The 15,046-nt window shown below is 44.7% G+C and overlaps 1 protein-coding gene across 8 annotated transcripts in view; it reads left to right on the top strand.

The window, feature by feature from the left end:
- casz1 (castor zinc finger 1) overlaps positions 1–13,565 on the top strand; it is a 172,238-nt gene extending 158,673 nt beyond the window's left edge. For 6 of the 8 annotated variants that reach the window (XM_086214523.1, XM_086214521.1, XM_086214522.1 and 3 more), the window contains 11 exons: positions 1,749–1,881; positions 2,275–2,338; positions 3,331–3,494; positions 3,824–3,946; positions 4,052–4,372; positions 4,454–4,652; positions 5,405–5,576; positions 7,166–7,314; positions 8,345–8,582; positions 9,370–9,735; positions 10,438–13,565. In XM_086214523.1, coding sequence (XP_086070649.1) covers positions 1,749–1,881; positions 2,275–2,338; positions 3,331–3,494; positions 3,824–3,946; positions 4,052–4,372; positions 4,454–4,652; positions 5,405–5,576; positions 7,166–7,314; positions 8,345–8,582; positions 9,370–9,735; positions 10,438–11,711 — 3,203 coding nt within the window. In that variant the 3' untranslated portion in view covers positions 11,712–13,565. The remainder of the gene's footprint in view (positions 1–1,748; positions 1,882–2,274; positions 2,339–3,330; positions 3,495–3,823; positions 3,947–4,051; positions 4,373–4,453; positions 4,653–5,404; positions 5,577–7,165; positions 7,315–8,344; positions 8,583–9,369; positions 9,736–10,437) is intronic. The other 2 variants (XM_086214525.1, XM_086214524.1) reach the window with 1 other exon arrangement.
- The last annotated feature ends 1,481 nt before the right edge of the window (positions 13,566–15,046 follow it).

Raw genomic sequence — 15,046 nt, 5'->3', positions numbered from 1 at the left:
GAGAAAAGTCACTGTTTTTTGTTTTTAATTTTTTTTATTTGAGATTCGTCAACTTTACTTCTATCGTGGTAAATTGCTCATTTTTCCCTGTTTCTTTATCTTTACTGTTCTTTTTAATTAATGTTCTGCTTTAATTTAAATGTTTTGCCTAGAGATTCAAGCATATGAAGGGTTTACTAATTAGATACACAGTACAAATGATCTCTCTCAAGCTCTGCATCTTATCCATGGTGCTACATTATTCCTGGATAATTTCCAGAAAGAAGCTGCTTTGAATCAAACTCATTTGTAGTCCTTTTCTGGGAAGTGGCTTTAAATTTTTTATTTTTTTTTTTAAAAAGCAACAACAACACAAGACATTCCCACTTTAATCCACCTTAAACAGCCCATTTATCCTCCGAGGTTGTGAAAGACTTCTTTAATCTGCCCGGTGATCATGTGTAGATCATATAGCGAGAGGCTTCTCTTGATATAATGTGCTCTCGTTTGCTTTGAGATTTGATTTAATTGTCAATGACAAGGCAAGGATTTGTCGGGCTAGTTAATTTTGGGTGTGCTCTTATCAAGTTGGGGGTGGGGGGGTTGGACAGAGAATTGGTAAGCATTCAGTGACCTCAAAGCAGATGCAAAATTATTTGACTGGTTTTCCTTTAGTCCCCCCCCCCCCCCCCCCCACAACTCCATCCCCTCCAACCTCAACTATTGTCAAACTGAACTGACACTGACACTTCCCCGTCTCCTAGCTTTCATCTGACAAGGCCCAAGACCGGCTTTTCTACTCCTATTCTGCCTGATATGTCTCTGGGTCATCTTGAGCAGGGGGGAACTCCGGTCCTGACGTAGGTCGGTCTTGTTTTCAGCAAGAAAAAGGAGCTAGGCCTCACCAGGCTGAGGGCCAAGGGCACACACTTGGATGCCCATGACCTTGCCTGTCACAATCCCTCAACACCAGCCCCGATCGCTAAACAACAGATTCCTCACCAAACCAATCACAGCCGCTGGCACTCCAGTTAGAGTCTAAGTGGCCATGCCAGGGGCCTCACCCCTCCTGCCCATAGGTTGTTGTTGTTTTTTTTAAAGAATAAACACTTATCTACCAAAAAGTCCCCAGGTTTCTCTGTGTAGCCCCAGGACAAATTAATATTTCAGTCCTTCGGGGATTGGGGGGGTTGGACAGAATTCACCTTCATGTCAGCATTTTTCCCCCACACTGTCCCCTTGTCTTTATTTATTTAATTTCTCACTCGCAGCATCCTCTGAATACCTATTTGGAGGAGAATGTGATCGAGAGGTCACGCTATTTGAACCAATCTGATTGGCTGTCAGCTCCAATCTGACCGACATAGCACCCCTGTTCCTTGTGGGTACGCTCAGTGGCACTGGCTGCCGCCCGTTGTCAGGCCAACGAGGAGCCCAGGAAGGTGGGAAGGGAGGAGGGGTGGCCAATCTGAGACTGCCACTTTCCCTCAGCATTAGCATCTCACTTAATGACCAGTTAAGAGGCAGCCTGGCAAATGAGTTGTGACAAGTGCTGCAGAAAAAGGAGTCTTTTTCCCTCATATCTCCCGCCTCTCAATCATCATTTAAAAGGCTTGACGGCCTGACATAATTTCGCAATAATTATCACTCGGAGTATTCTTTTCAGGCCAGGACAGAAGTCAGATTGGATCTCGTCATAGGGTAATAATGCTGACCAACAATAACTTTGTTGTCTCTCATCTCTTCTGCATCTCTGGTTTGATCCTCAGGGAACGGGCAGCCGGCTTCAGCCAGCCAGTTTAATCTGGTTCAAGTAAAGCAGGAACCGATGGATGCTACCTCTGGGGCCTCCCAGGACTCCACGCAGGAACACAGCCTGGACCTGAGCAAGAAAGACAACAGGTACATGGAAAAACACAGCGCTTCCTGCTGGGATTTTATGGATGGATGTTATCATAAATGTGTCAACAAGGAGGAAAAACTCTGTGTGACTGACTGACTGTTATATTTCTATATTCTTGTCAGCCAGAGTTTTTCACCATTATTTATCAGGAACATTTAATTTGTACACACACGCATTGAAATTGATCAAATCCACAACACATTTCTCAAATTTTGCCCGAGAAGGATTTTCATCTAAACTCCGGTCTTCCCTCCGACTCACACCGGCTCTTATTTCTTAAGAAGACAGCATTTTTTGTCTTCATTACACAGGCACACCTAGTGTGATAAATAGTAATATTTACTGTTCTCATGCAAATCTTGACTAAACATTGTTCATTTTCCTTGTTCCAGTAATGAATCAAACGGACACCCTGTACCAGGGAATACATCTCTTTTATCCTCGCTTATGAATAAGGTAAGATCCATCCATCAAACGCCTTTCATCCCAAGACAAATTAGCAGGACACGGAGGGGCCTGTTTGTTTTTTAATGTTTCACCGCTAATAAGATGAGTTTGTATCATTTAAATTTTCCAGCCATTTTTCATACAGTGTAATTTTCACTGCACCTCTCACAAATTAATATAATGAAGTAGTAGCTGGGTGCCAAGCCAGATATATAGAGATGTTTGTTTTTTGATGAGCTGTTTTGAACTCGGAGTCCATTTCTTTTTCCTCCTTTATACTTTTTCTTCCCCCCGCCTCGCTCTACATTTATTTATAGAGTTTGTAAATGATTTGATTAAAAAGTCAGGGGAGGGGGAAAAAAAACAGGAGGGGGTGGGGGGTTGTGTTTGCCCTCATTTTTTAGCAAGTCATGCAAGTCTAAATGTTAGCATGTAGAACTTTAGATGTGGTTTTTTTGTGATTAAAATGGACATTGCCTTCCATCACATTGATGACGTAATGACAGATCAGACCCATCTTCCCCTACACACACACACACACACACACACACACACACACACACACACACAGGCATGCTCTCAAACCATCTTTATTAACTTCTCCCTGGGAGAGCTCAGAGTCTGTCTCCTGGTTGAACCCTGGCAGTGAGAGGCTTTAGGGGCTTGAGGACCTGTCGTCCCACAGCTCCTCGTGTCATGTCGGCATTCGGGAGTTTGATTCAAGCCATCACATTACATAAAAGGGTTAACAGTCGCTCCCAGAGGAAGCTTGGCAAACACTCTTGGCCTGCACTCAAGCAAAAGCCTGGATGTTTGTAAATCTGTTTGCGCTTTTTTTGCTCCGCCAAATTGTGCACGTGTGTGAGTATGTGTGCGTGTGTGTGTGTGTGTGTGTATGTGTGTGTGTGTGTGTGTAAACTCTCCAAACATATTGAAGAGCCCAGCATACGTATGCTCAGCCCATGTAGTGTCTGCTGCTTTATGTGCTGTGTGTTTTGTAGATGTCACACGTGAACCCTGCCCTCTTCAACGCCATGAACCTGAAGACGGAGCTGGAGGCAGGCCAGGGCAGCGATACCTCCGAGGCAGCGCAGTATCTGAACAGAGTGCTGAAGAGACCCCTGGCAGACAAGCCCAGTGAGATCTGGAGGACGTACCTCCGCAGGTGGGACAGCATGCACCTATCTGATACATTCATTCACATTCACTCAGTCATTTTAAAAGCCTGATGACGAATGTTTAAAGTCTCCAATATAACCACATATTCATTGATGTGTCTGTGAGGGAGAAGATGATTCATGATTCTAACTGAAATGAAAGCATTCAACGCACATTCTTTTTGTTGTCAAGCATGCCTCTTTCTGTAAATACTGGTCCTCATGTACTGTTATCACCTCCTGAAACACTGAGAATCTGGTCTAACTGGAAAGTTAAATAACCTGCACGCATTTACAATCCACCACTGGTATCGTTTTCTTCTCCGTCTGTGTTCAGGTTTGACACCGATGACTTCTGTGAGGCTCAGTGTGACTTCCTCCACAAAGTACACTTTCACTGCCTGGTAGAGGACTGCGGGGCCCTCTTCAGCACTGTGGATGGGGCCATAAAACATGCTAAGTGAGTGTCACTCCAGTTCATGATCAGAATATGATATACCCTACCCATATTTCTGTTATCAGCTTTACTGATAAACATAAAAATGAGCTTCCATCTCTTTTTCAGTTTCCACCTCAGAGCCACCTTGAAAGTAAAGTCGGAGCCTCCGTTCAGTGAGGGCAAGGTCTCCGGTGAGGGAGGCGCTCTGCAGCCTGCTGCCCCAGTCTCGATGGCCAACAACCCCTCCATTGACGTGGCTCATCTCACCTCGTCCGGTGGCTACAGCTCCCCTCCTCCTTCCCTGCTGGCCTGGAAGCAGCTGACCGGCAGCATCCCTCAGATGCCCGCATCCATGCCCAACCTGCCGGCGAACTCCCTTCTGGCCACCACCTCTCTGGAGAATGCCAAGCCACAAGTCAAACCTGGTTTTCTGCAGTTCCAAGAAAAGTAAGAGATTATATAATTCAGCAATATGTTCATTTTCTTTTTCTGGTGAGCCCGACTAATCAGTAGTTTGTATTCATCCAGTGACCCCTGTTTGGCGACTGACTGTAAATACTCCAACAAGTTCCACTTCCACTGCTTGTTTGGGAATTGCAAGTACGTGTGCAAGACTTCTGGCAAGGCCGAGTCCCACTGTTTGGACCACATCAATCCCAACAACAACCTGGTCAACGTCCGTGACCAGTTTTCCTACTACTCGCTCCAGTGTCTCTGTCCCAACCAGGTGAGTGCAGCCAGACGACTCAGCCAGGAGCTGAATCACCTCCTGTCATCACCGAGTCTTCTCTAAGCATGAAGTATGCTATCTATTAGACCAGTATTTGAGCTTATTTGACTCAAGGCTTTCACAACCGCTGCTCCCCGTCTTCCATCTCTGCTGAAAAAGACAGTCAACTCACCCCAGTAATGCCTGTTTATATGTCAATAATGTCATTTTGACTGCCGCATTCTCCTCTCAGAAAAGGCCAATTTAGCTGATATTACCCAATAAATCATTGTCACTTGCACAGTAAACAAGGCTGTCTGGAATAGGGCAAAAATCAGGGGAATGCTTCGCAAATGAAACCTAAATGGCAGCCCCAGCCTGCTCTCATGAGCCCGTATTTGGAAAACAGTTTAAATGAATTCATTAATGTGTCGAAAATCACCCCTCTCACAAAAGTCCCCCCCCTCCTCCTCTTCCTCCTGCTCCTCCTTCCCTCCTCCCTTTAGTCTCTGTCTCCTGAACTGAGCAGATCTTATTTGGCCCGAGTCCTTTGGGATCTGGGCCTCACAAACAGATGGTGGTGTACAGACATGTTGGAGAGGAGGGGTGTTTGTGGGAAGCCGGGAATAAAACACTTATGGTCCAAATGACCAGTGAGAAAAGGACTGTGAGGTTGTTGAATATGTTGGTTTTTATTTGGTTTTGTGTTTTTTGTATGCAGAAACAAACACTGACTCATGAAATTGGAAAATGATGTCTCTCCTCTGCAGCACTGTGAGTTCAGAATGAGGGGCCACTACCACTGTCTGCGGCCCGGCTGCTTCTTTGTCACCAACATCACCACCAAGCTGCCGTGGCACATCAAGAAGCACGAGAAGGCAGAGCGCCGCGCCGCCAATGGCTTCAAATATTTCACCAAGAGGGAGGAGTGCGGGAGGCTGGGTGAGCTCTCAGAGAGAAGTCGACTTCTCATCGTGCCTGCTGTTTTACCTTTGTTTGTGTCTGCCTCTTGTTCCCTCCGTTACCCCCTGCCCCCCCGACCCCCCCGCCACCGTGAGCCTAAACACTCCACTTCTGATAGGATGCCAGGAGAGATGTGTGGATTAACCGTGTTAAATTGAGAAAGATGTAGATTGATTTTTGGTTGCTGTTGCAAGAGGATCTTCTCAGTGTTTACAAAGAGAGAGAGGTTGCAAGAGGCACGGAGCGAGTCTGCCTCATAGGTTGCTGTGTTTTGTACAACCACAATGGCACCTCCAGTCCCAAAGGTAGTCTTGCATGTGTTATGAGAGCAATAACGTCAAAGGGGGGCAATCACATCCAGGTTGTTTTCTTCTTCCTTTTTTTGCCCCTGTCAGAAATGAGCAATTAGGTTTGTGTTTGTTAATTATCCAGCTTGTCTGGTTTAGCCTGTTTGTGTTCTGAAGCTGCACCTCACAGCCACCGCTGCCATCGAACAGAAATGAATTAAAAGTGATGTGGGTTTTTTTTGTTGTTGTTGTTGTTGTTGTTTTGTTTTTTTCTTTTTCTTTTCTTTTCAGGCGGTTACACAAGCTTTTCAGAGCGTGGAAACAAAGCAAACAAAAACAGGCCCTAAACAGCTGTTTTTTGTCCCCAGCCTGATCTGCCAATTGTATTGTTTGAGCTGGGGGAAAAACAGAAAGGATTACCATCGCTCGCACTCCAGTCATAAAGAATTGATGGGTTGCCAGTATCCATGGCAGCAACATTAAACTGAGCACCGTTAATGATGTTACCTGGTTTCTGTCTCACAAAAGGCACTCCATGTCATGGGGGTTACTGTTATTTGCTCAACTTTGCGTGTTTAAAACGTTGTGTGTGCAAAAGCTATTTGATGACACAGACATGTTGTGCTCTTAAACCGGGTGCCATGGTTACTGACATGCTAGCACCTGCCCAGCATGTTACTCTTTCAATTATTTCTGCCTGCTTTTATATAATGGTATTTGATTAACAGGCACAAAACAGAACATTCATTTAATCTGAAATCATAAAGCAATTAGAGCCAGACTGGTTAAAACACGAGAACAGAAGAATATGAAGCAGAGCGCAGTACAATAGAGAACAAAAGAAAAAAATGACAATGGAAATACTTTGAAAAATGAATTTAATATGGCAATAATTGTATATTTACTTTGGTTTGCATGGGTGTGTGTGTTATTGGCCCACAGAAAATGAGAATTTATTTATGTAAATTCCTAATTGAATAAAATATGTCAGTGTAATAAAAGAGCTCCACAGGTTTAGTGCACAGAAGCCTTGACTTTCTCAGTGTGACACCAGAATGATCTAATCTTCCTCCTACATGTACACTCCCAAACACTTTCGTAATCCATCCTTCTTTTGTCAAAGTTATATAGTGAAAAGGAAAAAATATATCATATATACATATAAAGTGTTAATATATACAGAGAGAGAGAGAGAGAGGTTTCTCTTGAATTTGATCTAATCTGTTTTGTGCAGTAGTTCTCAAGAAGAAAATAATTGTGTCACCTGTGTTGCTCTCACAGGTTGTAAGTATAACCAAGTGAACAGCCACTTCCACTGCATCCGCGAGGGTTGCCAGTTCTCCTTCCTGCTCAAGCACCAGATGACTTCACACGCACGCAAACACATGAGGCGGATGCTGGGCAAGAACTTCGATAGAGTCCCATCCCAGGTACTCGAACACACTCCGTGACATATGACGCATGCCATTCTGAAAAGGGTAATTATCTGGGGGAAAAAGAAAAAAAAAAGGGCTGAACACATTTCACAAACTACAGCAGGTGTTGAAAAGTTTTTGAAACAAATTGAAACAAAGCCAAGTACACACACACACACGCGCGCGCCCTTTTACTGAAAGACAAAATAAGGATTGTACTCTTAGATGCTGAAGATCGTGTTTCCCACTGTCATTGATTTTGCTTTTTTTTAACCTGTTTTCACAAGCAATATTTGAAAGAAGAGATAAATTGATTTTCACACACGCTCAGTAAATACGATCCTCTTCAAACAAGCACAGCGGGAGATCTTCCACTTCGACAAAGAGAAGAGAAAAATGTGATATTGTGAAGAGTGCTCACTTCCGTCAAGACAAAAAGAAAAAAGGCCTTTTACTGCTTTGCTGAACTGATTCCACACCCCTGCACTGGGTTGTGTGAAAATCAGCTTGGTAGTTTTTGCATAATCATGCCGAGAGATGTGAGTCAAAACATCATCTGAACCTTACACACTCAGCTAAAACTGCTGTAAAAGGTTTTTGATGTGATCTCTTCCACCAGATGAAATCTTATGGAAACCTTTTATGTTCGTAGTTTGTTGGGTTTCTTTATGAAATCTACGTCTGGGAATATAAAAAGTTAATTAAGGGTTTGTCTGTAAAAGTAAGCGCATGACTCGTTTCCTGTCACACCAGTCAAATCACTCTTGTCATTCTTTTGATGTATTTCTTCACACCCGAGTATCATTTCCTAACACAACCTCTGTTACGTGCTGTACCATGTGATTCCAGCATGGATTTTTTGGTTCTGTTTGTTTTTTGTTTTTGTTTTTTTCCTTTCTTTCTGAGCCTTCCCATTGTGACAGAAGTATGAAGTTCATGTTCTAAAAAAAGTACTTTGACATCTCGAGAAACTCTTGGTTGCTCGCCAACAGTCAACACCTGCATTCATGGAATGTGTTTGCAATGAAGATGATCTTTTTCCCAGGTGATGCCGCTTGGTCAGAGGGGTGATGAGGCACAGCACGGGTCTGGCGTGGTGAGCGGGTCCATCGGCGGCCAGCCTGGCATCACCTCCAGCTTCTCCTCTGGCGCCATGGATGAGACGGATGATTACATGGACTACCTGGGTGGAGGAGGCAGCCCCTTAGGCATCTCCTCCGAGTCCTCCAACCAGGACCGCAGCTGCACCAGCACACCTGTGGGCAATGATGGCTCTCCAGCGGGTGAGTGCAGTTTTACTTAAGTCCACCAGGTGAAAAGTGCAATAATACATTTAAACATGCATCCCGCTTCGGCTCCTCTACTTCACCTAGAGCGCCAGAAACTTGCCATTTTATGCAGCAGTCATCAAATCATGTTTCCATTTCCTGATTTACTTGAATGACTTACAGCATAATGACACACACATTCATAATATATGAGTTTGATGACAATGCTGCATTCTGATGTTCTGAGTTATGTAGAAAATCTGCTGCCGTTTGCCTGGTCATTCTCATAAAACATGCATCGTCTACATCAGTGGCTTGACTTATTGCACTGTATGTATCTCGTTACTCTGGCCAGAGATCACCCCTGTGGCTTTATGTCCACTTTAGCACTTTAAGTGGGTTGAATTGTGGTAGAAAGGAAAGGAGAAATAGACGCTTTCTCCTCAAAGTTATAAATTGATTCTCCTCTGCCTTTTTTTTCTTTTCTTTTTTTTTTATAAATCTGTGCCTGCCTGTGATTTCACGTTTCTCAAAGTGTTGCCAATATGATCCACTGATTCTCATCATTGTTGTTTTGGCTGGTGTTTGGGTTACTTGTCTTGAATGGGCCTCATTTTGTATCATTCTCTTATCTTTTATCTTTCCCTTTTCACCTCCCATCCCTTTGTGTGTGTGTGTGTGTGTGTGTGTGTGTGTGTTTTGGTCCTGGTTTTGGTGTGTGTACTTGTGTGTGTGTGTGGGTGTGTGTGTTTTCCCCTCTTGTCTGTCCTTCACCCTCTCTCTGGTCAACCTGTCTCTCCAGGACAAGGCTTCCCCGCCACCACCTCTGCTCCTACCACCCCTGCTGACACTAGCACTACCCAAAATGCACCTCCTTCTTCCCCTCCTCCTCCTCCTCCTCCTCCACCACCGCTGCCACCTCCTCCTTCCGTTCCTCAGCCTGGCCTCCAGTCCCAGGCCCCATCCCTGTCTCCTGCTCTCCTCAGACCTCCTCTCCCCTCACTCCCATACCTCCTGTCTCCATCCTGTCTGTCATACTCTCTGCTCAGCGCCTCTCTGGGAGCCACTCGGAGTGTTGTCATGCCAACCAACACACCAGCTTTCAGCCCCATCATTGCCACTCCGTCTCCGGTTAAAAATGACGTCCCTATAGTGCAGGATGCTGCAGGTACTTATCCCCGGCGCAAACCAACACTGCAGCTGTCACTCTCAATTGAGTCCTGTGCAGCATTTAACTGTGTGATCTCTGCAGTATTGTTGTGGAAAGACAAGTGAAGAAAAGGGGCTTTCCAGCATGCATAGAGACATTTATATCAAACTGATGGAAAGTGCATGCTTACTGAGAGTTGTGTGTTTGAGGATGTAGAGATCAAGCTGTAAATGTGGTACCTGTACTATGAAACCTGGGCCTTGTTTAGCATCCCTTAACAAGCCTGCATCAGCAGCCTCTTATTTTAATCACGCCTCAAGTTTTATCGAGGCCCACTGTTTCCCGTCTTGCAGAACAGGGATCACATCATTAGCACTGACCTCAGGGTGTTGCAAAAGGTGGGTGCCCCTCATAAAACAACATGGAGATAAGAGGGTCGGTTAAGACCCACAGCTCCGCCTCTGTTTGGAGGCTGGAGACACCCTGTAAAAGTGTCATGTTCCAAAGTCAATCTATCATTTTCCCCCTCCTTTAATCATTATGGGAATTAGGAGTAAAAATGTGTGGCTCTCTGTGCTTACTCAGCTGTGAACCACTTCTGGCTGAGTAAGGTCGCACATTAGTGATTCAACCAGGACGATCTCACAATGTGATTATGTAGTTTGTGGGTTTTACTTTGTGAACCAACTTATTATTCTTTAATGTGCTTCCTTCCTTTAGGCAACACCATCTCCATTCCCACAGCCACTGGAGCAAAGAAACGCTTCTGGATCATCGAGGACATGTCACCGTTCGGCAAGCGCCGCAAGACCGCATCATCGCGTAAGATGCTGGATGAGGGAATGATGCTCGAGGGCTTCCGGCGCTATGACCTGTACGAGAACTGCAAGGACTCGGGCTGCCAGTTTTCCCTGAAAGTGACCCACTACCACTGCACACGTGAGAACTGCGGCTACAAGTTCTGTGGCCGCACCCACATGTACAAGCATGCGCAGCACCACGACCGAGTGGACAACCTGGTCCTGGACGACTTCAAGCGCTTCAAGTCCACACTCAGCTGCAACTTCCCCGATTGTCAGTTTTCAGGCAACAGCACCCACTTCCACTGCCTGCGCTGTGGTTTCCGCTGCACCGACAGCACCAAGGTGACAGCCCACCGCAAGCACCACGGCAAGCAAGATGTGATTAGCGCCGCCGGCTTCTGCCAGTTCAGCTCCAGCGCTGATTGTGAGGTTCCCGACTGCAAATATAAGCTAAAATGCTCACACTTCCACTGCACCTTCCCTGAGTGTAAGCACACCGTGGTAGGCATGTCCCAAATGGATTCCCACAAGCGAAAGCATGAGAAGCAGGAGCGAGGTGAGCTGCCGTCTGTGTCGCCCAAACAGGAGGGGCTGCACCACCTGGGGGGAGGCATGTCGGCGGTCCCTCCGGTCTCTGTGGGTCTCTCCACATCCTCACCTGCTGGCCTGCACGGGTTGTCCCACAACATTAACAGCAGTGCTCCCTCCATGCTCTACTCAACGGGAGGTCTGGGGTCTGAGTACCCGTACCCGCCGTCCTCCATCAGCCTGGACAGCTCCCTCAACCTGGGCACCGACACCAGCAGCTCCCTGTTCTTCCTCAAGAATGCAGCCGGTCTGGGTCTCAGTGACTCGCTGGACCTCAGCAAGAAGCTGCATCACAACGCAGTGCGGGACACCCCCAGCCACAACCCCACACCCCCACTGGGTCTGCTGGCAGCTCAGGAAGACACCACAGGAACATCTGGTGAGGCTGAAGATGACCTGTCACCCGAGGAGGAGGCGCACGCAGAGGAGGAGGAAGATGATGAGGAGGACGAAGAGGAGGAGGCAGAGGAGGATCTCAACACTGATTCAAATGACGATTTGATGGCGGAGCCTCACGGGGAAAAGGACAATGGGGAGAGTTTTGATGCTTCCGTTAACCACGCTGATACTTCCCAACTGGAAAAGCAAGATGCTGACCCATAAAAAACAATCTAGCAGTGACTGTAGGACCTGAAGACAAACCCTGTGTACTATGAACAAATAAAAATGAAAGTGGCCTCATTCATCATGTTTAGAGACTTCAGATGACAACAAGAACACAACAACAGCGTGGAGAAAATGAAGGCCCAAAATGATTTATTATGATGTTTACAAGATGACCAACATTATTAATTCAATTATGCATTAAAAAATATGAACGGAGACACACAGAATTAGGCCTTGTCTCACACACAGGGCAGCAATGTAAAGCATTTTACTACACATCAGTCTTTTTGTGTGCGTGCATGTTTGACTTTAATTTATTTTTATTTTTCACTTTTTTGTGTGAAAAAAAACAGTTAGAAAAACAAAAACAAATCTCTCTATATAACTATATATGTAAGTGTGTGCGTGCGTTTGTGTGTGTGTGTGTGTGTGTGCGCGTGTGTGCAGGTGTGCGTGCGTGTGCGAACGATGATATACAAAAAGGAAACTGTCAGCCCAGACATGAACTGCAGGGCTGTACTTACACAGAAAAAGGGAAGTGAATCACTAAGGGGGAACAGGACATGTTGATTTTTTTTTCATGTATTAATTATAATTATTACTATTAATATTATTCGACACTGGGAGGAAGTAGGGCTTACTTTTTTCTTGCCCTCATCTCTCTCGGATGTTTCACTTCGTTCTCAGTGACGTGGAATGAACTCGTAGCTGTTTGGTCGGTCTCAGCTGCAGCCGGGCGTCCAGTCCCAACAGTCCTCTCTGACATTTGGCTAGAAATGTCCAACTAGCACCAAAACCAAGCTCAGCTCTTGTAATTTAACACCCCCCATCCCACCCCGACCCCTCACCCCGTGGAGGAATCAAGCGTGTATGCGTGTGCGTGTGCGTGTGTGGATAGTGCACTTTTATACTAGCTGACCATGATGAATTCGATGACAATAGATGACTCATGAGCATATTTAAAAATATTTTTGTTACCATTTGCATCTTTGCATTACTATGTCGTTTTGTTGTGTTGTTAGTCAGAAGCATATCGATCTGTAAGCAGACGAGGTCATGAGAAATGACCGTGGGTGGGAGGGGGGTCAAACTGACCAGAGGAAGCGATGAGTCACTCAGATGTAGCTGGGGTGGGGTGGGGGGGGTGGGTGGGTGAGAGACAGATAGAAAGACAGACAGACGGAGAGCGTCAGGGAGTGTATTTAATGTTGAAAATGTACAGACCGAAAAATGCCTCAGTGGCGTTTTGTTTTCCATTCACTATGGCTGTGGTTGAGCTCCTGTTGTTAACGGTTTTTATTTAATATTTATGTGACCTTCCAAATGAGAATTTCTAGGGTGTTATTGCACTTTTTAGTTTCATTTTTACCGTCTGAAAAAAAAAAATGATATATATCTTTTAACAGGGAATTTGCTTTAAGGATGTTGTTTTTAGTTCACTTTGCTTTAATGCACAAATAGATGTTAGTGTGACAAAGAACTGTTGTTTTGTGATTTATTTAAAGACTGGTTTTTATTTTCTTTCTGTGATTGGACGGTTTGACATAAAGAAAACAGGCACAGCAGAAACACGGTGCCCGAATAAGAAACACTAATATGGACTGTGATTTCAAAAATCTTTTCACGGCAATGCTCTTATTGTAGTCCTAAATTATAAATCTGTCATAGCCACACTCTGGTTTCTACGAGTACGTACGACTGAGGAGTGGACACACCGATCATAAATTATCTCCTGGGCTCGGCATTGGAAATAAATGATCACAATATAGGGAATAATACTGTGTGTAGATGATTTTCCTCCGGCTATTGTTTTGAGAAGAAAAAAAAAAAAAAAAGGTTGTACAGTATTTTCCTCTGTAAAACATAACTATATATGAACAAAATGCTCTTTGATGAACAGCTTCCTTTAAAAAGAAAAACGTAAAAAAGGAGAAATGGATAATAAAAAGTTTAAAAATTCAAATAACCTCATCATAGTTTGCTTGTGTGCGTGACATTTTTGTTTTCGTTTTGTTTTTTTCTTCTTCTAAAGTCACCCTTGGTCCAGATTTTTTTTTTTTGGGGTGGGGGGGGGGGGTGGGAGGGTTGTTCATACTATATATATCATTGACAGGTTCCGTTATGGTATTTACAGTATATTTGTTCAACCAAATAATGTCAGAAGCTCAAATACACTGATTGGAATTCATTCGCTAATGTTTCTGTTTTATTTAAAAATTCGTTTTACTCATTTGTCATTTCTTTGTGTGCTTTTTTTTTTTCTTTTCTCCTCATTAACTGAAATTCTTGGTTTATATTTGAGTTTGCTGTGGGCATGCCTGGTTCACAGACTGAACCGTCTCCTGGGACTCCCTCGCTAAGCAGAGATCTTCGTACATACATTTGTTTTGTTTTCTCATCATTTGCTGAGATTACTGTTGGAGCTGGGAGACGATAATCACTTGAATTTAGTATATGTGTTTGTGTGTGTGTGTGTGCGTGTGTACGTATGTGTGTGTGTGTGTGGCTGTAAAATTGCAGGATTTGTAAAAAGTTGAAAAATAAAGAAACTATAATTATGACAACAGTACATATGTAGTGCTTGATAGTGCTTAAAGTTTTTGGAACACATATAGAGGTGGCGGTGGTGGTGGGGGGAGCTGCTGGACGAAGCAGGACCAAAGGTCACAGCAGTGCGCCCTCTGTCTTTTTTTCTGTCAGTGTCACTACTGAAGTGTGTGTACGTGTGTGTACGTGTGTGTGCGCGTGCGTGTGTGTGTGTGTGTGTGTGTGTGTGTCCCCATGAGAGTCGGACAGGCTGTAAGAACACAGACCTGTGGCTCCGTCACAGCTGCTCAATGCTTCGATTCATATTTCATGACCTCGCGCCCGTCTTTGTCCCTCTATAAATCCAACCGGAACTTTTCTTTTTTTTGGGGGGGGGGGGGGTCACAGATTTTTGAAAAGAGGATTAAAAATAATATATAAAAAAAACACACACACACACATCTGCATTCACGCAGGTAAAGAAATCAACAATATTTGTTGTCTGGGTCGCTCATTGTTCACACTTGATGTTCTGGTGTGAGAACAAGATCAGAGCCGAGGACCATTAGGGAGATTTAGAGGCCTGCTACTGCTAACAAGATGCCTCGCTGCGTCTCGTTCAGTGTTAACAGGGCACATTTATTTTTTATTTATTTATTTTTTTAGTTCTTTTATTTCATTTGCTTTGAGCCATGTGCCGGCTTCTCCTCCCACTCCCTCATTTCACCCAGTGGCCAGTGTGCTTGTTCTGTCTGTCCCCTCGTCTACAGCTGTTCCTGTCCTTCCTCCTTCGCTTCCTTGATGTT

Source organism: Aulostomus chinensis, chromosome 9, assembly GCF_037954235.1.
Source record: "Aulostomus chinensis isolate RoL2024-O1b breed Wild chromosome 9, RoL_Achi_v1.0, whole genome shotgun sequence".
NCBI classification, from domain to species: Eukaryota; Metazoa; Chordata; class Actinopteri; order Syngnathiformes; family Aulostomidae; genus Aulostomus; species Aulostomus chinensis.
This window is presented reverse-complemented; position numbering and strand designations above follow the sequence as displayed.